The sequence below is a fragment of the Phaethon aethereus genome (assembly GCF_964289735.1).
Source record: "Phaethon aethereus genome assembly, chromosome: 2".
Lineage (NCBI taxonomy): Eukaryota > Metazoa > Chordata > Aves > Phaethontiformes > Phaethontidae > Phaethon > Phaethon aethereus.
Window position 1 is genome coordinate 124065915 of NC_138582.1, and position 12814 is coordinate 124078728.

At 42.0% G+C, this 12814-nt stretch overlaps 1 protein-coding gene across 1 annotated transcript in view; it reads right to left on the reverse strand.

The window, feature by feature from the left end:
• The window catches only part of NEK11 (NIMA related kinase 11), a gene marked incomplete at both ends in the record, with an annotated part of 99259 nt that overhangs the window by 30957 nt on the left and 55488 nt on the right, over positions 1-12814 (reverse strand). Inside the window, one exon of the mRNA XM_081996360.1 lies at positions 7121-7245. Coding sequence (XP_081852486.1) covers positions 7121-7245 — 125 coding nt within the window. The remainder of the gene's footprint in view (positions 1-7120; positions 7246-12814) is intronic.

Here is a 12814-nt window from a genome sequence, read left to right on the forward strand (position 1 = left end):
GCTTGGGAATGATGTTATATACAATTACTTACGTCAGATTCCTTGCAGAACACAAGTGTGTAGAACAACTGTGCATGGAGTTTAAAGAAGATATACATTTACCGTGGGGGGTGGTGTGCAACCTCTGAAAATACACCAGCATTTTATCATCGGTTTGTCCTGGAATACCTAAAACAATTTTACTTTGAAAAAGGCAAGTATGTACTTCTTAACGATGCCAAAATTTCTTACACTTATGATAGCTGCCCACTGTAAATCAATACTTCATGTAATTGCATCTACTTACATATCTAGTAATGACTAATTGAAAAAAATTAATTAAGAAGATATTTTAGCACCTTTCTATTTCAAGTATTCTGTTATCAGACAGATGATTAACAGTTTTGCCATGGTACCTTTCATGTGAAATTGTGTTTGTGTACACAGAGGAAATTTAAAGATCTGCCCATTAAGCAATGATTTGGCTCCAGGAAGTAGATCACAATTTTATCACAGTCCAAGAAAAACTTGTACTCTGAGTTTCTAGAAGCTGCTGCCATATCACATTTGACAAATGGCATTTCTTAACTATTTAAAACTGAAAGTCAAAATCTTGACCTTGCTAAAAAATCTGCCAAAAATCCGTATTTTAAGAAATATTGAGCAGCCTACGGCTTTAAAATTTCACACACCGGAACAAAAAGAAACAACGTTGACCTCAGCTTCTACAATGGACAATCTGCTTTATATTTCTCTGTGATCTTACTCAAAATGCTCATTCTAAGTTTCTCAAGCTGCGGACCTGCCAGTATACCTTAACAGGATGACAATAATTGTTGGCAATGACTGTTAGCTGGTTAGTGCCCTTTTGGTGCAAGCGAGAGCTGTTATGGATGTTCTTATCACCCTAGGTTGTTTCATGGGCTCATATTTGAAACAGGCTCTGCTATTTTAGCTGAGGTTTGCAAGATGGGAATCAGCTTCTTAGTTGGCCATTTCAACAGATAACCCGAAGGCTCGTAGGTTTGAAGGAGCCTCTTTGCCCTTTTGGAGCAGCCTGTGGGGTCCTGGCCGGATAAAGTCAGCGCCGGGCTTTCCAGTTTTGCAGCCCATCCAAAGTGCCTGAGTTACCTCAGACGACCAAATAAATCTGAGCCTGCTTAATTGGGGCTTTTGTCAGTTAGCATAAAGCGCCCAGGAAATGCTACGGAATGCATTACATTTATATATACAATATATATCAAATATTGAATTAAGACAGAATTAAAATTAAAGATATAATATTTGTAAAAAAATTAAATTAACCTTTAGGATATCATTAAAAAGTTATTAAACATTTTTCACTCAAAACTAAAATTTGATATTAAATTTTCTGCTAATACGGATTTGTAACTATTTTTATTTTCATTACCACTAACAGTTAAATGCAAATCTATAGACAGACAGACAAAAACGTGGTAAATCACCACATACAATATTAGCATAATTATTTTAATAAAAACTTTTTTTCCTTTTTAATGGGATAAAGATTGAATTCCCAAGCCTTTGACTTCTCACAACAGGACATCATATTTACTCCAAATATCACAACAGAGATTATTTTTTCTCATTACGCCGTAAGGCAAAAGATATGCTTTCACCACTGTCATCGCCACTGGTTTTCAAAGAAACTAGCTAGATTAACTTGATTATCTTGAAATAAAATTCCAATGAGGAGGACAATGCGGTAAATAGCTGAATAAATTATTAATCAAATTATGCTGAGAAACCATCGGTGCCTTTCCTCCACTTGGGTTTAGCAATGCAAGAGGATTTTAGCTGTTTTATTCAATATGCTCATCTATTTAATGTACTTCTTTTACGTTTCTCTTTTTTGCAGAGAAAGCAAAGCCCTACAAATAGGCAAGGGCCCCGACAGATGGGCAGATAAGAGGCACTCGGGGCGTGAGGGCCAGCGTGGATGAAGGCTTGTGCTTTTCACGTTCAGAACGAACGAAGCCCCCTCTAACAGCGACAAGCCGTGCCAAGACGCCTGTTGGGAATCATTGGGACCATTTTCTGGGTGACAGCACACAGACCACCCACAGCTGCTGGAGCTGTGCTAATTTACTCCAGCTCATTATCTGGTTTGGCAATCCCAGAAGCAACCTGGAAGTTGGAAGTAGGAGGTTTATGTACCACATTAGTAGACTTTGTCATAATGAAGAGGGCAAATTTTATGTTCTTGTCTGTATTGGGTTTGCGTGGTGAGGTTTTGGTAGCTGGGGGGCTGCAGGGGTGGCTCGTGCAAGAAGCTATAGAAGCTTTCCCTGTGTCTGATAGCGCCAATGCCAGCCGGCTCCAAGACGGACCCATTGCTGGCCACGGCCAAGCCCATCAGTGACGGTGGCAGCGCCTCTGGGATAATGTATTTAAGGGGGAAAAGTTGCTGCGCAACAGCAATTGCAGCCAGAGAGGAGTGCGAATATGTGAGAGGAACAACGCTGCAGACACCCAGGTCAGTGAAGAAGGAGGGAGGAAGGAGGAGGTGGTCCAGGCACAGGAGCAGAGATTCCCCTGCAGCCTGTGGTGAAGACCATGGTGAGGGAGGCTGTGCCCCTGCAGCCCATGGAGCTCCACGTTGGAGCAGATCTCCACCTGCAGCCCAGGGAGGGCCCCATACCAGAGCAGGTGGATGTGCCCAAAGGAGGCTGTGACCCCATGGGAAGCTCATCCTGGAGCAGGCTCCTGGCAGGACCTGTGGACCCGTGGAGAGAAGAGCCCACGCTGGAGCAGTCTGTTCCTGAAGGATGGCACTCTGTGGAAGGGACCCAGGCTGGAGCAGTTCATGGAGAACTGTCTCCCATGGGAGGGACCCCATGCTGGAGCCAGGGAAGAGTGCGAGGAGTCCTCCCCCGAGGAGGAAGGAGCAGCAGAGACAGCGTGTGACGAACTGACCACAACCCCCATTCCCTGTCCCCCTGTGCCGCTTGGGGGAAGGAGGTAGAGAATTTGGGAGTGAAGTTGAGCCCAGGAAGAATGGGGTGGGGGGAAGATGTTTTAAGATTTAGTTTTTATTTCTCATTATCCTACTCTGATTTGATTGGTAATAAATTAAGTTAATTTTCCCCAAGTCAAGTCTGTTTTGCCTGTGATGGTAACTGGTGAGTGATCTCTCCCTGCCCTTATCTCGACCCAGGAGCCTTTCGTTATATTTTCTCTCCCGCGTCCAGCTGAGGAGGGGAGTGACAGAGTGGCTTTGGTGGGCACCTGGCATCCAGCCATGGTCAACCCACCACATTGTCACTAAAAGAAAACACAAAGAATAAGGTGATAAACTGCAGTAAAAAGCATCCATTAGCATCTCAGCTAAATCCAAGCCAATGAAACCGTCCCTGTGCACTAACTTTTCAAGGTGAAACCTCTCCTATGCATCATATTTTTAATTTTTTTAGAAACAGTTTCTCATTCTCTTTCACGTTTTCCCCTTAATTAAAAACCAGTGTTCCTCGAAAAAAATGTGTGGAAAAGAGCTACTGCAATCTGCATTTCTGCTCCAAAAGAGAGGGAAAAAGAACACTAAACTCCCATGCTACAACTAAGATGAGAGGTCCGGATGTGCTTAGGGTCTGAAATTGATGGTCACTCCACATGTGCAACTGGACAACGTAGCTGTATTGAAAGATGGCAACATGAGTGTCGTGGTTTAACCTCAGTCGGTAACCAGGCACCACACAGCTGCTCATTCACTTTCCCCCACCGTGGTGGGATGGGGGAGACAATTGGAAGGGCAAAATTAAGAAAGCTCATGGGTTGAGATAAAAACAGTTTAATGATTGAATTGAAATAAAGTAAAATAAAACAAAGTAAAATAAAATAAAAGTAAGTTGCAATGAAAAGGAAAACAACAAAAGACAGAGAGAAACAAAACACAGGAAAAAAAAAGGGACGCAGCCGCTCACCACCTGCCAACTGACACCCAACCGGTCCCCAAGTGATCGCTGCCCTCCAGCCAACTCCCCTCAGTTTATACACTGGGCATGATGTCATATGGTATGGAATATCTCTTTGGCCAGTCTGGGTCAGCTGTCCTGGCTATGCTCCCTCCCAACTTCTTGTGCACCTCCTCGCTGGCAGAGCATGGGAAGCTGAAAAGTCCTTGGCTTAGTATAAACAACAACTAAAACATCAGTATGTTATCACCTTGTTCTCATGCTAAATCCAAAATCCAAAACACCGCACTATAGCACCTACTAGGAGGAAAACTCACTCTATCCCAGCCAAAACCACAGCAATGGGGAAAATAGCTGTCTCGGTTCCCATCCTAACCCTTTAAAATTTTACTGTTCCAGTACCTAACTCTACCTTCTTAACTGAAGAGATGTTGCATCCCACGCAAGGCCACTACTTCTCAGTCTGTGTTGACATCTGTGGGAGCCTACTATAGCTTGAATATATAGCTCAGATCTCTCTACATCATGCACCCCAATGTGCTGCTCAATTAGATGACTTTTCTGACATCATGCTACTGTATGAACATCAGATTTTTTTTCAATCGTTGTTCAAAGTAATGGGGTCACCAGGGAGCATCGCCAGCATTTCCTCACTCTCTGCACAGAAGTAACTAGTAAAGCAATCTTGGCATTGGAAAATTGAAAGATTTGCACAGATTAGAAATGTAAATATCTTACAAATCCTTATCCTGTGTTTCATTGGAATGACTTCTTTACTAGCACACACCTCCAAAAACTTAATTTATGAAGGTTTTTTTGAAGAAAGTGTTTAAGAGTATGAATCCCATCATAGAAATAGGAGTTTGGGTATTAAAAAAATGACTGCAGAAGCAAACCCCTGCTATATACTAGCAATATCACATCTATCCTGGTAGGATTTGAAGCTTATTATTAATACTGAGCATGATCCCACCTACCTTTGAGTGGGATTCATCTCACGTAAGTGTTGACATCCAGAATGAAGATGTCCCGTGCATGTTAATAACTGTAGATCCCTTTATAATCACCAGAGAGAAAGACAGACCTCTCAGCGTATTCCATCTAACCTATGTTAGGTGTTTAAACCAAGATAATACTATTCTCTAAAAATGCTTGCTCACTTCCCCTTACTGTACAGACTTTCCATTCAGTTAGTTCAGACATAGGTGTCCAGATTTGTACAGCTAAGTTCAGTCTGCTTTGACCTTGGACTTACTGCAGAATTTTTCACTTGAGGAAGGGAAATTTGAAAATTGTGCCCAAGAAAAAGAAAAGGTGATTGTGTCGATACCTGGAAACGTACTTTTGCTTTATCTAAGGTGCTGGAGTCAACACAAGAACAAAGACAGACAAACAACTAGGTTCTTTGATAGAGGAAGTCCCAAAAGGCAAATGCTCACAGGAGGTACTTCCCCGTCAGTTTATGCAGGGGTTAATGCTCTGTGTGCACACAGACTGCTGGCAGAGCGAAGACCCATGGCCATCCATCGGGGCTGCACAGAGAAAAGAGGTGCTAGTGGGCCAGCTCTTCCAGCCCATGGTTCTGGTTCTTGTCATGCCTGAAGCCTGAGTCACTGCAAAATGAGGGAATGTTGCTGCTGAGATCTGACTGCCAACACCTAATTTATTCGGCATTATTGAGCATGTTTTTAGTTTCTGCCCTTCTTTAATTCTAAGCACCAGTCTGCCTGTTCAAAAACACTATTGATTGACACTTAATGTTACCGTCAATGAAAGCTGAATGAAAATTTCAAAAGGTGTTCTAAAAAGAAAAAAAAAAATATCTCAAGAGTCTGATGAAAGTGAGCAATGATTTCTTTTCAAGAGTATCTTGTGGTAGACTTTCTGGGCAACTGAGTGTTTGCATGTCTATGTGTTGTAGGTAAACACAAACCCAGCAAACAAAAAAAGAATTGTCTTGAATATTCAACTGATTTACAATTGACTAATAGTTTCTTTAGACCACGACAGTATAAACTGATCCTGAATTTTATAGCATCCTGTCTGGTTAGTTTGAAAGCTAGGAGGACGTTTCTAGATCGAATGAAGCTGTTTCTGAGTAAACTTGAAGTTTAACTGGTGAGAGAATTTCAGGACTCCCTACTACTGTGGTAGAAGTAGAGTTCTGATTTCTCACACAAACATTTTATTTTTACCTTAAGTATACATCTTAAAGAAGCTATTAGTTCAAAATTTTCAAAAATCAGTACAAGTTATTTATAATTTAGTGAGAGCAGTAGCATATTTGGTTGGTTCCGAAAAAAAACAAAAGACAGCGCACTCTGTTCTGCAAAATTTGTGCATGAACTCAGAATAACCCATATGATCCTAAGCAGAACCAGACAGTACCATTCAGAGGCACTGTACTCAATGCTTTAAGCTGGTGGCCCAGAGGGAAATTAATTCTTCCTGAATACCCTAGGAAGATCCATTTTCAGAACTGACTTGGCCATTTAAATTCATTGATTTCACTAAGACTTGATCACTGGGAGTCAAGATTCATCTCAGATCATTCTGACCGGATCTAAATTAGATGATTTTTCAAATAATCTTCAACCTTCTTCACACTGCAATCCCTAAGATTTTCTTGTGGCAGCCTCACCTGATAAAGCTACTTTAAGCCTTTCAATAATGAGTTTTCTCTTCACCGACACTTTCTGAGATTCTTGGGAAAGTCTACAGATTTGCTGGTCAAGTCTTGCGGTTTTTTAGGCTCATAGTTCATCACACTGTCCTAGAAAATATGTCTAATATAAGCAGGAAGAAGTGGCAACCAGAGGTGCCTATCTTTGCCCAGGAATTTGAGCTGGAACTTACACCTTATGCTTGAAGTATACTTTCAGCTTTAACTTAATTTACCCATAGCTAACATGTGAGACAGCCCCACTCTGAGTGTTTTACAGTCACAAGAAACTTTATTGACAAGAATCCACCTTAAGGCATTCATGGGAGTGTTATCCTTAATCCTGAAGGAGCGCAATCTTTCTCATCAATGTCTCAGGAGAATTACATATGCATACACTTATAAATTCATTGTATTGATATACACACACATTCCTAACAAAACCAAATTTCAGTAATATCAGTAGGACAAAATCTTGCAATGAGCTTAATTTTCCTATGGAAAATGAGAATTAAGTGTATACTGTTTTCTCAAAGTTCACATATACCTGATGATTTGTCTTAGAGACTGTCTGTGACGCTTCCACATCCTCCTCCTCTTCACTGCCTTCTGAACAGGATTCAAACTCATCATTATAATATTCTTCTGCAATTTCTGGGTCTTCAGGGATCTCTAAAGGCAATTATGAGTTTAAAGTACATAGACAGACAATATGCCTGACGTTAAAAAGATAAAATGGGTTTTCTACCACTCATGTTATGTCACTAGCAAGCAATGTATTCTGTAACTGAAATCAAGGGATAGGTTCTCAGATTAAAATGTTCATATTTGATGACATGATAAGAACTGTTAAAGCTGTCTCTGGCAAAATTTCAGATCCTCATGATATGTAAATTAATGACCTCAAAGGATCTATATTGATTCTGGCCTGAAATCACTGAACCATAGAATAATTCAGGCTGGAAGGGACCTCATGGGATCATCTAGTCAAAGCAGGTTCAGCATCGAATTGAATCCAGCCTTTGTGAGCCGAAATTATGCCCCAGTTTGGTTTTCTCTAACATACATAACCTGTGGCAAATACAACTGCTAAGCTAAAATGAAAAATAATATATACCAGGCACACGTTTAAAAGAAAAAAAGAAATAAAATCTAGACTTTTTCCCAAACTTTCCTGAAGCAAAAGCACAACAAAATAAAAGTAGCAGGTGTAAAGTCAAGCTACGCACACTTGGGTGTCATGCTTTCTCAGTTAGTTACTATCACCGGTTTTAGTAATAGCAGTGACTGCAATATTGATATAGCCAACGAGCCCGTGAAGTACAGTAATTGTTATTAAAACTCCACATATGCGTCACAGCATGAAAGACACCGCAGTCATGCTGCTCTGGGTGAAATCCTTTAGCATCCCAGGCTCCGTAAGGGGTTAGTGAGCCGGCTCCAGCGCCTGGCTGCACCCGCTTCAGCGAGCTGTCCCTTCTCAGTGGAAGCACTTAAGCACATGTTGAATTTTATGCAGAGGCTGGATTGTGGTGACTATTTGAATAAAAAGCAGAATCCCCACTTTTCTAGACAGAAAGCTGCAAAGCAAGAGCTGCCCACAGGAGGCAGGGCTCAGTGGCAAGAGAGAGGATCAGAAGACCAGGGAGCCCGGCTTGCCAGCCGTCCCATCAGTGGCCCGAAGCATTCATGGAGAAAGATGCTCCAGGAGATGTAACCTCCATGCTTTGATTTTAGGCAATCCCTTACTGCCTTATCAGGATAAGTCACATCCAAGACCAGGAACAATATTTTTATGCTACCAATGTTCAAAAAGAAAATGTTTGGTATCCATCTTTACCTGGTATTATTATAAGAAATGTTAGTTGAAGATAAAAACGACTTAGTATTTGGCTGTCGTAAATCACCATAGTCCTAACTTTAGCTAATGCTGATTTCTGTCATTCTCCCCAGTTAAGTCTACCACTTTAAAGAAATATAAACCGACTTATGTTAAATATTACTGCATTGAAATAAATAAAATTCAAACAATATGACATTAAAATGCTTAATAATTTTTTTTACTTGTTTCACATGGATAAAAAAACCCAAAGGATTTAAGCAAGGGAATACAACTAAAATCCGTTAAAAGACATTGGAGTTTGGGCAGGAGCAATAATTTTAATCTTTAAGGCATAAGAAAGGAAACTCAGGAAAAAAGTGAAGATGTATTTATGTGCAGCACTAGGTGTTTGAGACTCTCCTGTTCAGGTATGATCTCTACTATCTAATGTCTCCAAAGTATTTTAAAAAATACTTCCTTTTTCTATAAACTTGATTTACTTCCAAAATGTTGACACATTTTTGCTTAGATTTCTATGTTTTAAGGTATTTCTGGAAGCTGCATAAAAGCACCATGCTCCACTGCCACAATTTTTAATCCGTCCTGTTTCTATTTTTCACCTTTCTTAGTTTGGGGAAAAAAAAAAAGAGAGGATCAACACATGGGCTTCCAGAAGAAACCCCCAACTCAAAAACTTCTTCCCACAAAAGAAAGCATTTATTATTGTGTTTAATTATTTGAGTTCTACAAAGTGCCATTTGTCAGAAAAGCCTAACGCTTCTCTTAAAAAACATAATCTTAAGTATCATTCCTTTTTAGCATGGGAAGAATGCTACTAACTGAAGATACATCTCCTTTTTCAGATGGGGTGGACTTTAATTTTTCTTTCTTGCAGAGAGGATGTCATTCCTGTGATTTGTATAATTTTATTAGGTTCGTCTGCATTCTATCTATGTCTATATATGCATTCAAATACATATGAATCAGTCCCTACTTATTATTTGATAATGCAATCATTGGACTACAGTAGTGCTTTCTGAGTTTTCTCCTCCCACATTCTTTATTTGTTTACTGTTGTACTAAAAAATGCAATCCTCCCCTTCCCAATCAAACAAGGCATCAAAACCAGGGTTTTTACTCATAAATGTAACTTCAAAATGTCTGCTCTGGCTCCAGTAAAGCTCTGCACCTTTCGAGTAGCCCGTGACCAGCCACAACTGCTGATGCCTCCAAACTATGCGGAGGGGCTGGCACTGGCTGTATCATCCCACTACCTCGCCAGCTTTTACATCCCTGTCAGAATTGCTCACCTTATCATTTGGGAAATGGTTTTGACAGCTGCTCATAGATGGCTGTTCATTAATCCGAGCTCAGTAATACAATTTTAAACGCTAGTTCAGACACTGCAGATGTTCCAGGGTACAGACGTTCACTGGCCCTGATTCAGAAACTATTCCAAGTGACATTTCTGAAAGAAGACAGCGTGTCCAGTGGATGGGAACTTGGGATTTAGCTACTACAAGTCTTTAAAACTTCGTGGTTTTACAGCAAGCGTCTTTAAAGAAGGCACCTTCAAAACATCACCACATTCATCCACAATATCTGGTTGCAATTAACAGTTCCTTGAGTCCTACTAAGTAGAGCCAATTCCCAGTCATCCACATGCTACTGGTGCAGAATTAATCTAAGTACAGAACAGCTTATTTAGCTGAGACCTAGGATCAGCCTAATTTCAAGAAGCTGGCTTTAGCATAGCAGATATGCACACGGCGAGCTGCACCCGTGCTGGCCTAGTGAAGTCCAAGTGCAGACAACTGGAGGGAGCTGGGAGAGGAACAGAAGGTCCTGTTAAAGAAGGTCCTGACAGCGCCCGCAGCCCGTTGGACCCCCTTGCTCCCACAGCACTCCCGGCCTGCCCAAGCACGTCCAAACGGCCCCTTTCCCCGCGAGCGACGAAGTCACCCTGTGCGGCGTACCCGCGGTAGGCAGGGACTCTGCTTTCCTCGCAGACCCTTGGAAAAGAAAGGCGATGGCAACATCCGCTATAAAGTTGCCTAATTCTGCGCCGGCTGGTAAAACGTGCAGCCTGATGGCCGCCACACGGCTGTAATACGCTTGTCCCTCAGACGCCTGTTCTCCCTCTGACGCAGCACACTTACAGCCTCCTTCGGAGCAGAAAGGAAGGTCTCTGCCGCTGCTTCTGCCCCCTCACGCCCCCGATCTGCCAGCCGACCTCTGAAAATCCGCTCCGTTTTACCGAGCGGTGCATATTGCACGAAGGCCAGTCACGGCAGCTTTGGTTTGCCTGCAAAGAACTTCATTCAGAACAAAGTCAGCTACTGCTTACGCATGGCTAGGCGGCTTGGGTATAGCACTGAGGTGCTTGGTATTTGCTATTAGAGAGTCAAAAGAAAAGGAGCTCTGAATAATAACATTCCTCTTCAGATTTCTTTCTATATATTACCATGATGCTAATAGTGGAAGGAAGGGTAAAAACCCATTATCTAAAAAAATCATAAAAGCACAGTTATTTCCCAAGAAGACAAGCTATGCCGAAAACAAAAAAAGGTGGTATTTCTAATATTTTGCTTAAATCCACCAAAAGCTTGTTTCAGGTAGCGTGGTAACTTGGCAACGACAACAGTTTTCTCCAAAGAGATTAAAATACTTTGATAAATATCTTTAATTTTCTCTTCCCTTGAAGTCATAATTGGTGCATTGACGCAGCGTTCTCACTTTCCAGAAGACAACAAGTAAGGCCCCTTTCCTTTAAAAAAATGGAGAAGAAAAAAGAAAACAGAACAGTATAACATACGTTCATTTTCACCACCTGTAATCGCAGCAACAAGCGCACGCTTAGCTCGTAGGGACTATTGTATTATTTTTATTCCCAAAGCTTCATCGCATCTCTGGAAAAGAGTCAAATTTTCTCAGCTGTAACTTTCCCATCTTAAGGAAAAGAGTTGTTGTAGTTCCATGTAGCGACACTCCTCAGTCTGTGCAGTCCTACAGATCCCAGAGCGAGGAGCAAAGCATTCGACTGCTCTGACAAACATGTGCTCTCATGACATACCACTTTTAACGTTACGGTGACACGAACCAACACCCTGAAAAGCGGTGCTGTATAGTGACTGTTACAGGCTACCACATCTCTGCTACCGCACACCACGAGAGAGCTCAAAAAATTAAGAGGGAGAGCCAGAACACAGACGTTTTCACTGTCGCCCTTGCAAGGCTTTGCGCATGAGCCACGCTGGGACTGAGGCAAGAGCAGAGAAAAGCAGTCCCCGGCCTTCTGCTTCTGCATCGTGCTGGGCTGCAAGGCAGCCCACCGGCAGGACCTCACCAATAACACAAAGGTGCCCCTGGTCCTTTCTTTTCTGTGGAAACTCATCAGCAAATTCCAGTTTGATCCCATCTGAGCAGGCGTTACCTACCAGAGCAAATGCCGCAGGAGACCCCAGGCTGGGCAGGGGGCTGGCGCGCCTGGCGTGCACGGAGGGGCTGGGAGAGTGGGGTCCGTTCCCTAAGAGGGGAAGGTAAAGGGGGAACCTCATTGCCACTTATGACTATCTATCTGCTCAGAGGATAAAAGGAAGGTGGAGTCAGACTCTTCTCAGAGGTGCATGGTGATAGGACAAGAGGCCATGAACATCAGCTGGAACGTCTTAAATTCCAGTTTGACATTAGGAAAAAAAATTTTACAACGAGACTGATCAAATACTGGAACAGGGCTTGAAGAAGCTGTAGGATCTCGTTCCTGGGAGGGGTTCAAGACTTGGCCAGATACAGCCCTCAGTAACCTGATCTGACCAGCCTTGCTCTGATCAGGGGATTGCACTAGTCCCGATGTAAATTTTTATGATTCTGTGGTTACAGGATGCTCCACAAACTTATTAGAATTACCCCGGATGTAGTTGTGTGGTGCACATATTTAACATACACACTCACAAGCTAAGCAGATATTTGCCTGGTGCTGTATGTCCCTGCAATGTGCACACATTCGCACAAATCACCGGCAAAAGTAGAACAGGGCTGGCCAGCACTTTTCAGAAGAGTGCACCAGTGATCACAGAGCTTACTTCAAGGTAAGCTTGCTTCAAGCTTACAGAAAGAGCTAAAGCATTGTCGCTAGGAGAGAGGTTTGAAACATAGAGGTATGTTTCCCTGAGCTACATAGTCCTGAACGAGAAATTCTACTGCAAAGGAGAGTAAGGGCTCTGTGCCCCTCTGCAGTTCAGGTCAATACTCATACAATTCAGAAAAATAAGGTAACTGCATTATTACAATTGAAGCTCACTTAGATTGGTTTGGGTTTGGTTTTTTTTTTTTCCCAGTGCAAGACAAAAAACTTCAACTTTAAAAGTTTCCATCAAAGAGAATTGCTGTCCTTTGGTCAGCTATAGACAAGATATGCAT